This window comes from Halyomorpha halys, unplaced genomic scaffold, assembly GCF_000696795.3.
Source record: "Halyomorpha halys isolate HHAL.00 unplaced genomic scaffold, Hhal_1.1 Scaffold626.1, whole genome shotgun sequence".
Classification (NCBI taxonomy): Eukaryota; Metazoa; Arthropoda; class Insecta; order Hemiptera; family Pentatomidae; genus Halyomorpha; species Halyomorpha halys.
Window position 1 is genome coordinate 276464 of NW_027109759.1, and position 14503 is coordinate 290966.

The 14503-nt window shown below is 30.2% G+C and overlaps 1 protein-coding gene across 1 annotated transcript in view; it reads right to left on the bottom strand.

Moving 5' to 3' along the window:
• LOC106684888 (zinc finger protein 91) overlaps window positions 1–14503 on the bottom strand; it is a 119748-nt gene that overhangs the window by 3885 nt on the left and 101360 nt on the right. Inside the window, exons 10-11 of the mRNA XM_014427201.2 lie at window positions 4963–5122; window positions 2006–2235 (exon numbers count right to left, since the gene is read on the bottom strand). Coding sequence (XP_014282687.1) covers window positions 2006–2235; window positions 4963–5122 — 390 coding nt within the window. The remainder of the gene's footprint in view (window positions 1–2005; window positions 2236–4962; window positions 5123–14503) is intronic.

Below are 14503 nucleotides of genomic sequence, written 5' to 3' on the forward strand. Positions count from 1 at the left end.
GGAGTAAGTGAAACATTTGTATTGGTTGTACAGACCGAAATGGATTGTAAAAGGAAACTGTAGTGGTGAAAAAAAAATGTTGATTATATCCTATTATTGTATATCTTTTTTTGATGATTATACCACGAATATGTAATGTAAATATGTCCGATTAAGGATTGATAAGTATGCTGTGTAAGATAGCAACCTAATGTATTTAGGCAGCATATATGAATAAAGTATTTCTCTCTTGTGACAACCTCTTTTTTTATGTATTTATATATGTTTTTTTTTTCTGTGACAAAAATTATTGGTATGTAATAATGATGTAAGTTGTAATTAAGTGTGGCCACAATGTTTTTGGCCAATACATTGTGCAACCTTATAATTGTACACAAGGGACCAATTCTCAGAATAATAATCCATTTTTCATTTCATTTCATATCTCAATAAGAAACTCACTTCATATCAGAAAAAAAGTCATAGTTTTGTAGGAAATTAAAGTACAAAGAACTTTATTTTTGTACAGGATTATTTTTCAACAAACCCAACAGTTAATGAGACAAAAAGAAAAATCTGATAAAACATACGGTTTTTACTATATACACCCTCCGATACCCCACCCTTAAACTCGTGGGACTTTTACGTACGTTATATAATGGAAGATGAGGTTAAGAATCTAATTCGACAAGAATATATGTAATAATGAGGATTTAAGAGACAACAGATTTTCTCTGCATAACGTTAAGTATTGATTTTAATTAAATAGAAATAAATAATATAACTGTTTACATTGTGTTATATAATTAACATCATTGCATCTCTTTAAATCTTCTATGATTCAAAAAAAATAGAATGCATCCATGACCAAAGTATACACCATTAAACAAAAACACACATCTTATTACCCCCATATTTTAAGGAAATAAAAATATTAAAAATTTCTTTATATATCTAAAATTGAATTCACAAAAATTGGCGTGAAATCAGTAATGTTTTCTAATTGGCACAGACCCAGATCTTTCGAGAAAACACAAACTTGTTCTTTACAAGATGTTTGAAAGTCTGATGGAAGAAACGATCCAAAGTACACAATTGCTGATGGTAAACAAAAAGTCAAAAAACAAAAAATCAGGAATCTAGTCGGTCTATATTATTACATCAGGGCTGATTTTCTTTTAAGTAATTATAGTGGGTTTTAGATAATTTATTTTCTCACTAGTTACTGATAAAATATATATTTAAACAACAAGTCTAATATAATATACTAGGTGGCCAAATATAAAATATGAATTAAGGATTTCAAAGAAACTAAAAAATTCCCTTTGAAAGTAAGGCCGTTAAATGCTTTGTTTGGGTACTCACGTCTAAAGAAATTAATTATGAATTATTTAGGTTATAATAAATAAATTAATGGAAGATCGATAGTTGATCGTGAGTAATAATAGAAAAGGAAGATGATCCCGGCGAAAACTAGGTTTCAAAATTTTACAAACTAATTCAAATTACAATTACAAATTTTTTTTTTGGTTTTAGCCTGTTCATTAGACCTTACTAGTTCAACCAATTAAAATTATCAGTTCAACCCCGTACTACCAGGTCCCGTTTATCTGACATCTACCCTCCACCTCACCGAACTGATGCGTTAGATAAATAATGTTTTACTCGAGCTGCATATCACTGGAACTCCATTCCCTCTAACATAGGTCATTTACCAACCCTTCCCTCCTTTAAAACCCTTCTATTTAACTACATTTTACTTCATCAATCCAATATTATAATACAGATATTTTGTAACTACTTTTTTATTTTATTTTTTATGTATTTAGTTAGTTAGTTTTTAAATTGTTTTTCTCCTTTGTATCTAGAATTATTTATAGATAATTTTAATATAAGTTATAATTAAGTGTGGCTACACTGTTTTTTTGGCCAATATATGTTATTGTAAAATTAAAATTACCTTTGTAATGGTTCTAAAGGGACCTAGTCCCAGAATAATAAACAATTTTTAATTTCATTTCATTACCTCCTGTTGGAAGGGACTGGTACTAGACCCTGCGGTTCGGTATCCGCCTCGGGACGATGTACTCCAGAGATGTGGGCTGCAGCTTCCGAGGCGCTCCTCCCGTGGACTGAGACCAGGTGGGCCTTCAGCACCTTCGACAGGTTCGTCTTCAGGTCGTCGCAATCCGGGCATTCGTACAAGAACTTGCCGGGGTGCAACTTTGAGGATATCACGTGCTTTCTAAGATTCTCCTATATCAGATGAGAAACAAAAAGTTTTAAGTTCACTGAGAATGTATTAAGAGTAAATTTTAAAGCGACAAGAACAAATAAATAGTCAAATATTCAATATAGCAATTTTCTTTTACTGCTTACTAAGATGAGGGTTAAAAAAAAATAGTTTATGATACTACCAAAAATGATCGAGTTGAAAAAAGAAAATCAATATATGACAAATATTTATTATAAGATTAAAATTTAATATCTGCTAAAGCAATAAGCAAGTATACTAAAAATAGAAAAAAAAAATTATCTAATATATAAAAATCAATATAGCTGAGAATAGGTCACACGAGGCTCACCCACTCTTATCTTATTTCAAAAGAAACGCCTCCGAACTGCCAGTATTGCAACAAAAATTTGACGATAAGCTATATTTTTCAACAATGCCCATATTTCACACCACAGCTTAATAGCTTATGATTAAACCCAGATATTTCAAAAACCTTCGGAGACGATGTTAAAACAATAGAATTAGTGTTTCAGTTTCTAAAATCAAAACATTTACAGACAAAAATATAACATTGAACGGAAGAAAAAAAAAATAATCAAATTAAAAAATAAATAAAATAAAAAATATATAAGCAGAATTAAATAAAATATAAATGGCGTTGATGACCAATGAAGTTTGGTGCCACTAAACAAAAACGAACAAAAATGAATATTTATTTGTTAATATGCACTGTATTACTGTTCATCCAATTGTGATGGGGGTTTTTGATAAATTTTCACGATTTTTTCGGAAAGATTATAGGCTGTTCCAGTAAAAAAAAGTTATTAAAAGAATTTAGCTTTTTTGGCGAGTAGCTTAGAAAGTGTAAATTTTTTTCATGGTTATTATCTGCCAAAATATTTGTCTCTTTCTGAATCATAAGAAAAATGTATTACTGATTCTATTAAATGATTTTTTATTCACTAAAAATTAATTAAACATAATGAGGCTTGAAATAAAGTAGTTCGTAAAAAAATATTTTTAAATAAGCCATTTTAAAATAAGCCAATCATATTCTTATATTTTTAGCATCGTCTGAAACTCTCAAATACAAATTTTCCAACTTTAATACATCCTCTGAAGTTTGGTGTAGATTTGTTGAGTCGTATTGAAGTTATTTCTATTTTTTAACATATGTTTGTATTATATAATGTTATTCGCTAAAAACTAAAAAGATATAAAAACAATTGATTGAATCATTAATCCAATGTGTAAATAACTAAATATATTAATTATTAAATAAATCAAAAATTGTATCCTCATTAGTCTCAACACTTTTTATTTCAACAGTCCAACGTTTCGGCCATTTCGGCCATCCTCAAGGACATCTAAATATTTAACAGCTTATTATATATTCATTTGTAACACTTATAATAACAACATCTTATCACTAATAATATAAGATACCTTACATTATAAATTCTTCCTCACATTAAAATTTAAAAATTTGTTTTGCAGGCTATTCTGCCCAGGTCATTAATTATAAGTTAAAAACCTATTAAAAAGTCAATTATTAAGACTCATATTTATTATTAATAAGCTTACCTAAGCTTAAGTTTAGTTACCTATTTTTTTAATTTAAAATCATAAATATCTAAATCTTCTTATTTTAAAATTATCCACCAAATTACTACCATATTTACAAACTATCTATAACCTCCGACTCACACAGGTCAGTCTTGTTTTAAAATTAATTTAAATTGCATTTTTGTCTGAATTGGGTATTTATTCTAATTCTCAAAATTCCGTATTAAAATTAGTTGTAAATAGTAAAAAATTCCTCCAATATTTTTATAAATTTATTTTGCTTAAAATCTCTGCATAATGTTGGTTTAAATTCCTAGTATCTGTTTTAACTATGTATTAATTTGTATATAATTTTAAAATTAACTGTGTAATTGATGTTCTCTGATAAATAAATTGTCTCAAGTATTTTTCTTTTCATTAAATTTTAATGTGAGGAAGAATTTATAATTGAAGGTATGTTATATTATTAGTGATAATGTTGTTGTTATAAGTGTTACAAATGAATATATAATATAAGATGTTAAATATTTAGATGTCCTAGAGGATGGCCGAAATGGCTGAAACGTTGGACTGTTGAAATAAAAAGTGTTGAGACTAATAAGGATACAATTTTTGATTTATTTAATAAATAATTACTTGTCTCAAGAAATTGAAATAATATATTTAAATATATTAATTTATATCAAACATTCAATTGTATTCAATTAATCTATCTACTTCTTTAAAGCTAGAAATTGTGAAGTATTGCTGGGTTAGCTAGTAAAATATTCGATAAATCCAATTTTCAAAAATTATTATAAATCCATCTTATGTAAATAAACTTAATTTATAAAAATGTTGATTTCTAACACATATTTTACAGAGAAAAGTTCAGATTTTGAAATAAATTCAATAATTTTTAGCTGTATAATTTTAATTTATCAAAATACCATAATTTATCAAATAGTAATTAGAATGGATTGTGAAGAGAAGTTGTTATTGAATTTTAATAGGATGTTCCTCATATGTAAAATAAAAAACAATAGAAAGATAAAACAATTAAAAAAGTAAATAAAATTAATGAGAGCTTGTTGAAAAAAAAATTATAATGAAATAAGTTGAATATTGGTACAATTAATTGTTAATTACTATAAAATATTTAAATTTAATGAAATTATTATAAAGTATTAAAATATACTCACTAATAGAGTGCAGGAGAAGGGACAGTGGGGGCACCTAAACGGCTTCTGCCCCGTGTGGAGGTTGGTATGTCTCTGGAGGTGAGTTCTGTTCTTGGTCGTGAAGTCGCAATGAGGGCAACTCAGCGCCATCCCTTCTTCAGTGTGCTGTGACTTGATATGTCTGCCAATCGAAAAGTATATTACACTTATTTCATTTAACATTACTTTACCTTAAGAGAATCAAATGGATGATTGATCACAGCTCTAGACAACTATTAGAGGCTACGTTTCTGAGGAGAAGATGATTGGGTGGGGATGTGGTCAGTGAAGAGCACAAATAAGTAAAACCTATTTTATTAGTACCAACTAACAAAATTACAGATGCAATAGAATAACAAAAAAATGAAAATATACCAAATAATACAGGTACATAAGTAGTATGGGAAGAACATGCAGTGTAAAGATAAATTTAAACTAAATTAAATATTAATTGGAAATAGAATAAAAGTGTAACTAAATATTATCAAATAAGTACAGGATAAATAAACATTAATAATTGGAGAAGATGGTCAGGGGGTGTGGCCAGCAAAAAGAAGATAAATAAACAAAAAAAATATTTATTCATGCCGACGTTTCGACCCGAGTTTCAGGTCTTCATCAGGGAGACTATGTAAAATGACTTTTAGCCAGGATCCCCTGTTACAAGCTCCCTAATGAAAGACTGAAACTCAGATTGAAACGTCGGCAGGAATAAGTATTTTTTTTTTTATGCCCATCTTCTCAAATTATTAATCTACGTTCAACTATCTACACCTCATTATAAATAAACATTAATAGAATTAAGAACTATGATTTAATGGATTGGTTCTGTGGAGCGAATCAGTAATTTTCTTCTTAGATTGATTTAAATGATGAATCATATCAGATTGAGAGAGAAATGCATTATTTAGCTATGCTGCCCAAATATATTAGGTTACTAGAATACACAGCATACCAATCAATCCATGGTCGGACATATATACAATACATATATTTATATAATATAACAAAAAAATCTATTTTTTCCTCCCTATTAAATATTTTTAAAATAATTTTTCCCCATATAACTAAGAAGTATCTTGCTTTCATAACATCATTGAAGATGTGAGGGTTCAATTTTTGTTGAATAATTTAATAACAAAATAATAAGCATCTACAATTCACCAATATCATCTACGATGAAGTGGATTTTGGCAGGAATGTTGCAGTGGGAGTGATTTCTTGTATTGGTTTTGGTTGTTGTATTTTTTTTATTTTGTACTTAGCTCAGATGAAACCCTGAAGTTCTGGCCGAAACTTCAGCACTGTTAAATAAGTTTTTACTTATTTTTATTTTACACTGACTGCACCCCCAATCATCTTCGCACTCATATATATCCAAGTTTAACTATTAACTCATCATTCAGAAATTTGTGATATTTCCTCCTCCAACAAATTGTTGTAAAAGCCTTTCTCGAATTCAGTAAACAGTAATAGAAAGGTTTTTCAATTATTAACTATGTATCTGAAATATATTAAAATAATTTTAAAAAAATGTAAGGTCTTATGTTCGGTACATTTTTCGAAAAAATGATTTTTCCAGCTGAGGATATTTTCTATAAGAAATCTCTTATTAAGAGCAGTAAAGTTACAATTTAATTATGATTTATAACTTTAATGATATTCTATGCTACAGATAAAATCAAGTTTAGACAAAAAATGTATTTATTACATATTATTGTATGTATTATAATGGTAATGTAATTCTAAGGAAGTAATTTGAGAAAACTTGAAAGCCGTGGAAGAAGGTAGGCCGTTTACTCCGACATTTTCAAATACTTGTGTTGGAATCTACCATGGATCAATGTTATTTATTAATCCAGATAATTATTGTAACACATTACTTATATGTTACCAAATACCAAATACTCATGGATAGAATAAGGTAGGTAAGGCTTAAGAACCTCTTCACCATTTTTCCAATATTTAAATTTAAAATTTATCATTGCTTATAAAAGTTATGTTTCATCCCAACCCTTGTGTCTTGCTGTAATGCAGCGGCTTCTCGTAGCCAAAATCACTATTCTTTTAGGTACCAGAGTCATCCATACAAACTATCTGCAGCATTTGAATTCAGCAATCAGCCAATGAAAGCTTATATTCACTATACCCAGCACTCCTACCACACTATCAGCCACCCACGGCCTGATGGCCTGAAGGGAGCACTCGCAGACCACATAGATCTAGGTAGGACGAAGGGTAGCGACAGATGCGGAGATACTCGCTGTAAATAACCACTCTTTCTTTTTTATGCAGCAGAGAAGCAATGTATGCCGGGAATTCGGTAAGGATCATAGGCCTCTTTATCAGATCCCGCTAGTATTTATGGCTGTCTGCCGGGAGCTATCCTTCTTCCACCTCCTTCTGCAACGGTAGGTCGCATCTCTTGCCTTGGTCTTTCTCCGCTATTAATGTCAATGAGGTATATCATCTTTTTTCGTTGAATGATTTAAAATGTAGTGGCTTTGAATAAGTAGTAAAAATAATGCCAAAGTATTCAACATTATAAAGGTGATTCTTTTTTTACAAACTGGGGGTAATATAATTCTTTAAAAATTGCGCATAAGACAGAGTTTTTTTACTGCGTGAAATTATAAATAAAGAATTGTTTTTTCTTAATCTATATAAAAAATGAAGCTAAATCTATCTTCACTCTATTGGGACATTTTAAGGGAGAAAGAAAAAAATATTGATTCATACCGTTTCCCCAGTTCCATTGATTTCCAATTGCAAACAACCCCAGCAGCCGTCATCGGACTTCCAGCGGCAGTCTCCCGCCGGTAGCAGGTAATTAGAGCCGAGAACAACACGTTTTGTCAAGTTCCTTTTTGAGTGGCGACGAGTATACAATGGCCGGTATCTGGATCTAGAAGCAGGAGCACAATCTGCTGGATCTGGACACCGCTGATACAGGCCAATACACAGAGACTCGAATCAATTATAAGTTATTGGCTATGGCAAGATGGAGGAGATAGCCCGCGACCACGACTCACGATCCTAATGGTGACTCCTTTATTTTCACAAGTCGGTCCCACGGCTCCGCTTTAATTAGACCGAACGGTATACCACGCTGGCGCCTCCGTCCCTGCTCTCCAGTCGGTAGCGTCGGGACCTTCCTTGCGTCAGGTGGTTACGTAGCAAGTCGAAGGCTCCGTTAGAACCAAGGTCCAGGAAGGTCGAGTAATAGATCGTAGAGTCCACACTTCACTTGCCGCAAAAGAGCATATCATAAAAGAGATCATAATAAAAACAAGATGAATAACACAATTAATGTTTCTAAAACATTACGAATATTGCTTCGAAAGAGAAATAAGTTCTTCATAATCTGTTACCATTTGATTATTCATAAATTCATTAAATATAAAGTAAGTGCGAACCATAAAATTACAAATTCAACTTTGGAAATATATACAAAATCTAAAAATCAAGCTTGGAATTTATGTTATTGTTGTTTGATATATCCTTAATTTGATGCCTTCTTCACCTAGTGATTTTTGTTTTAAGGAATTTTAAAAAAAATTATAAGACCGTGCACATTCTGCATTTGCCCCACTGATCTGGGAGGAGTGCGAAACTAGTGTCTTTTCCTTACGTACTTACATTATAGGCATGAAGGCTAGTTCAAAACATTATGTCTACGTAATAATTAGAAAGCTAGTTACTTTGAGCATCCTAATAAAAATCTTTTTTGTTGTATGCAATGTGAGGATGGGGCATTAAATTAAACAAAAACAAACAGGATATTTCTTATTCGTCGATAGCAGCACTTAACTTACATTGTCTAGAAAACTGTTACTAATTGCTGCACTGACCCACCTCTCCTTATACGAAAAAGAAAACTACGCATTGATTCCGAATAGTTACAAAAACGATTTAAATTTCCTATTAATTACAAAACACTCATTTACATAACTTTAATAAGACCTTTCTGACTTACAGGGTTGAGCTTTGGGGTTCCTCTAACCATCGCATTTTATCCTCTCGTATCAAATCCTTACTAACCAAAATCCTTAATGCTCCTTATTTTGTCACAAATAAAATCATCCACAAGGACCATAATGTTATTTTTTTTAAATTTATACATTTATTTAGATACTCTGTCCCAAGAGTGAAATTTTGATTATGCCTATTTCTTAAACATTATGTGCATATGACCGAATTCACTAGACTAACTCAAAAACCGGAGCTCTGATGGATTTTTAATTTTATTTAAACCCATCATTTAAAAAATAAATAAAATAAATTTCAAAACCTCTTTATCAAGAATGATAAATAAAAATTACTTAATTTTTTAAAATGACTTAAATTGGTTAATTCTAGAAATAGTGTATATATAGCCTCCACACATTTCCAGAAAGTTTAAAATCAGCTATATGAATTTTAGGTTTTAACTAAAAAAATATAAAAGAACCAAAGATATGAAGCGAAAAAAAAAATCATATTCTATTATTATATATTATTACTGTTTATAATTATTATTATTTACTCGTTAGACCTGTTTATCGTAAGATCAAAAATATCGTCTGATTGGACTAAAATAAGTATGCTGTGTGACTAGCAGCCCAATGAAGCCGGGCAGCACAACTTTGTTATTTTTTTTAAAATAAAGTTTTTCCTTTTTACTATAAACAACTTTATAGAGGTTGTACGTCTTTTTTAAAAAAAATAGAATTCAACAATTAAATAACAATCAAAATTATTGAGGAAAAAGTCTTTTGGACCACATTAATTAAACCCACATTTTTAAATATAAAACTATATAATAATTACTATTATTATATAACCGTTTTATTCTCCTATATTCCACCTTTCTGTAACATTTCGGCCCATTTTTTTTCTCCCCTCCTTGTGACATTAAAATTTATTTTCATATATACAACTCCTGACAGTATTTTTTAAAATTATTTAAACTTTTTCTTTTTCACAGCTGTTTGTGCTATCATTTTTTTCTATGGGACTTGAATATATATTATTATATTATAGTATATTTATTTTTAATCTCCAGAATAACATGTGGACTTGATGCTTCTGAATTTATTTTTAGTTGCTTAATATTCAGTCAAAATTGAAATTAAGATAAATTTCATCTATCAATATCCCTAGGTTATCTTACAATAAAACTTTCATCTCGTAGCAATAAACATTTTATTACAACCTTAAAATTAAATTGTTTAAAATGAAGGTATACTTTTACTTCAGCGCAGGATTATAATTTAAAATTCCCTTGGAAAAAAAAATCAATCATGGTACGTCTGTCGCAACGAACATGAAATAAGAACTGGAAAATTATGTATCGAGTTTTATTTTATTAAAAAATAATAATTAAGACATTGGTGGTGTTGCAAAGGGGCAGAGCCGTAGCGGGAAGATCAAAGGGAACTGGAGCAATCTAAACAAAAAGTGAGGTCAATCTGGGAACCAATTACCTCAGCCGTGATTAAAACAGTTGTCACGACCAGCGCCGTCAGGGAATGGTTAATTTTTAAATTAATATTTCTGACGGCTAATGATTTGCTACGTTTAGGAATCGAGGCGACGGGCACACTCCTTGAGGATGGAATAAAGTAGGAATATTTTCCTAATATTTGAAGGGGAAAATTCGTTCAGAAGAAATTTAGAAAGAAGAAATAAATAAATTGAGGAATCGAAGAAGGTTCCTCTGACAACAAAAGCAGCGAGAGTACTTACTCGACTAACCCAAATAGGTTGGGCAATAATTATAATCTCCTTTAAAAATAATAATAAAGGTTTTCGAAACTTAATTTACGCGTATATTTAGATACTCTTTCGCTGAGGTGAAATTTAGCACTTTTCGGTCGCTAGCTTTTTATACTTGGTCCTCATTAGGTTTTAGGTGGTTCCGGTGAATATGCAAAAAAAAAATTAATTTTGTGAGAATAATATTTTTCTTAGAGATTATTTATTTTACACATATATAGCATTCAAATAATTATTTATTTAGAGAAGGCAGAGATGAATAACTAGATATGTCAATTGCTCTGTTACGGATACTTAACTTATTGTTTGAGGAAAATGTTGCCATCTAGTGGGAGAAAAAAGGAGTAAGCTAAGTACCCCTTGAGAGTGAAGAGGTGACAGAGACAAGTGAACACTGGATGTCTAGGAATGATCAGTCAACTATTCCCCAAGATAAGGGAATAGTTTAACCAACACCACCAGGCAGGGAAGGAAATCAGGATGAGGGAACTAAAGGACACATCAGAAGAACAAGTCCTCACTATAAATCAAAACCAACTCAACAGCAAGTAATTATAATCTAATTCATTAATGTAATCACCTATCAAAATTAATATCTAACACAATAATACAATTGTAATCATTTTTGCCAAACTATAATCAATTTTCATCAATCATCCAAAATAGAGGCATTTTATTCTGTTCATAATAGTTATAATTTATAAATACAGTCCACTTCTTAATTTAAACCAGCCATACCAGCATATAAAAATTAGTTTGGATAATACCCCCCAACTTTTACTCCGGGGAATATCTAAACTAAACAAGGAGTCCAGCCGATTCATCTAACAAAAATAAAACCCACTCAGCGACTTGAAAAATGGTATGACTAAATAGTTACAGTAATGTCACATTGGGTTAGGCGTAATCGTTAATAGTACAAGTAAAATCAGTGAAGTAACCGCTACTTTAACAATCAAATGTATACGCCTTGACAGTGAACTATCGTACACTTTCAGTTGTTGACTGAGTAAAATATGAGATTTATGATGAAAATAAAAAAAAACTATTCATTGGAGAAAAAAGTGACATAAAACCTCTTTTTTCAGTTTGATGACAAAAAAAAGTTTTCGTAAGGTTTCGAAAGAAAAAAAAAATAAGGGTTGGTTATCTCTTTGGTCGGTTTAGGATTATTTATTTATTTTACAATCATTAAACCTGAGATTTAATATCATTAATTAAACATTTTTTTAAATTATTTTATTTTTTCCATATTTATGATTACTCTGTAATTTAAGGAATGTTTGTTGTGAAAGTTTTATCAGATAGATAAATCGATCAATCGAAAAAAAGAATTTTTAATTAATAGAACAATCCTCCAATTATCCAGTTTTGACAAAATCCCGGAATGTTGATATGCCTGGGGTTAGCAATCCAATATTTTTAGTAAAAATGTATAATTTAAGTAGGTTTTCTTTTTTTTTTTTTTTAAACTGTTTATAATTTTAAAGTTTCTGTTAATTACAAATTATACCATAAACGAAATCGAAATTAGATATAATATAGATGGTTAGAAAATCAACTAGAATTACACGTTTAAAAGCACCCCCCAAAGCAGCAGAGCCCTCTGGTATCTTTATTTTTTTTAATTACCAATGTTAATCTTCACATTTGTAATATGAACATTTGACGTTCATTTCCAATGATGTTCTGGGCCCACTACTGTCCAAATCTGGTTTTGAAACATAATATTTGGCTAAACTGGACCCAAGTGTGGACCAACGAATTGCGACTACATTATCAAGTATCACTATATATTTTTGCTATCGCAATACCATTTTCTGAAATCTATAATGCTGGAGAGTTTTAGGATTAGAATTTCTATTTGAATTATTTTGAAGTCCTTGTGGTCTGTTGCCAAGAAGTATAATGACATTCAATATTACGTAGGCGCGTCCAAATTGCTTCGAGCCATAAATCCAGCCTTTCTTAACTTTCTTGCATGGGCGTACCCAGAGGGGGCATTTTTTTTTTTCAAGCAAATGATAATTGTAATAACTAGCAAAGCACTGGGACAATTATATATAATGTTTTTAAAATTCATTCTCCTTTTTCGTGCTAAAATGTCACAACCTGATTGTCTGTGGCTTGACCCCCTAGTTTGATCATAGGTACGCCCTCGCCTCGTTGCTTTCATAATAGGAGATATTAGTACAAGAGCCGGGAAGAGAAAAAGGCAGATATATCACCCCAATTTTTGATTACTTCAATAAAAACTATGTATAATTATATATACTAAAAAATAAACACTATGTATAATTATACATACTTTTTATTGAAGTAATCAAAAATTGGGGTGATATATCTGCCTTTTTGCATCTTTGCACTAGTCAAAATTGATGAGTCTGCCAAGGGGGGATTAAAAAATGGCGGCTGTTTCAAAACCTTAAAAAAACATTGATTTTTCATTCGGAGCTCTATATCTTAAAAACTACCAACAACACTAGAAAATCTAAGAGAACATTATTTAAAGAAGAGTAAATTTGCTGAAATATTAGTCCTAAAAAAGCTATTTAGGTCCAATGGTTCTCGAGATATAGCTTTTTAAAAAGTAAAATTTCTTAAAAATCTACTGAAAGATTAGAAGTTAGTTAATTTATTTTGAGAAATCTATATCTCAGGAACTATGTGACGTACAGATGTCTACTAGCACTCAAATTAAAGCTAGTTTAATAGACTATAAAGAAGTTTATGACGTTTACCTTCGTAGGAATAGTAGTTTTCATGATATTTGCTAAAATAAATTGATTTATAGTTGTTAGGACAATAAATTTGATTTATGAAAAACTTTATTTCAGAAACCGTTGGACGTACTGAAGTCTGCCAGCGCTCAAATTAAAGCTAGTTAAATTTACTACAAAATAGTTAATCGTGTTTATCTTTGTATAAGTAGTATTTTTTATGATATTTGACAAAATAAACTCACAAAATGTTAATTTCTAGTTGTTCTTATAAAATGTTGGATTTTTGAAAAAAATATATCTCTAGATCCATAAGACGCACATATGTCTACCAACACTCAAAGTAGTTTATAACACTTATCTTCGTAGGGGTAGTAGTTTGTATGATATTCACATATGAATATAAATTTGGTAAATGAAAATTTATCCGAATAACTATAAATCAATTTATTCTAGCAAATTTCATGTAAACTATTACTCCTACGAAGATAAACACCCGAAACTAATTTATAGCTCATTAAACTAGCTTTAATTTGAGTGGTAATAGACATCTGTACGTCAAATGGTTTTTGAGATATAGATTTTTCAAAATAAGTTCACTAACTACTGATCTTTTAGTACGTCCCATGCAACATTTTTATGAAATGTTGCTTTTTAAAAAGGTATTTCTCGAAAACTATTTAACGGAAATAACTCTATTAGGGCTCATATTTTAGCAAATTTACTCTTCTTTAAATGACTTTTGTAGGTTTTCTTGTGTTGTCTTTACTTTTTAAGATATAGAGGTCCGAATGAAAAATTAGTTTTTTTTTATCGCTTTGAAACTGCCGCAATTTTTTATTCTCCCTACTTATACTTGTTAGACTCATCAATATTGACTATTAATTATACATACTTTTCATTAAAGTAATCAAAAATTTGGGTGAGATAACTGACTTTTTTCTCCTCTTCGGCTCTTGTACTACATTGACTAACCAGCCTCTGCAAGAGCAGTTCACTGTTAGTTCTCTTCCATGGATTGTGATCTTGTGATATGTATGTATGTA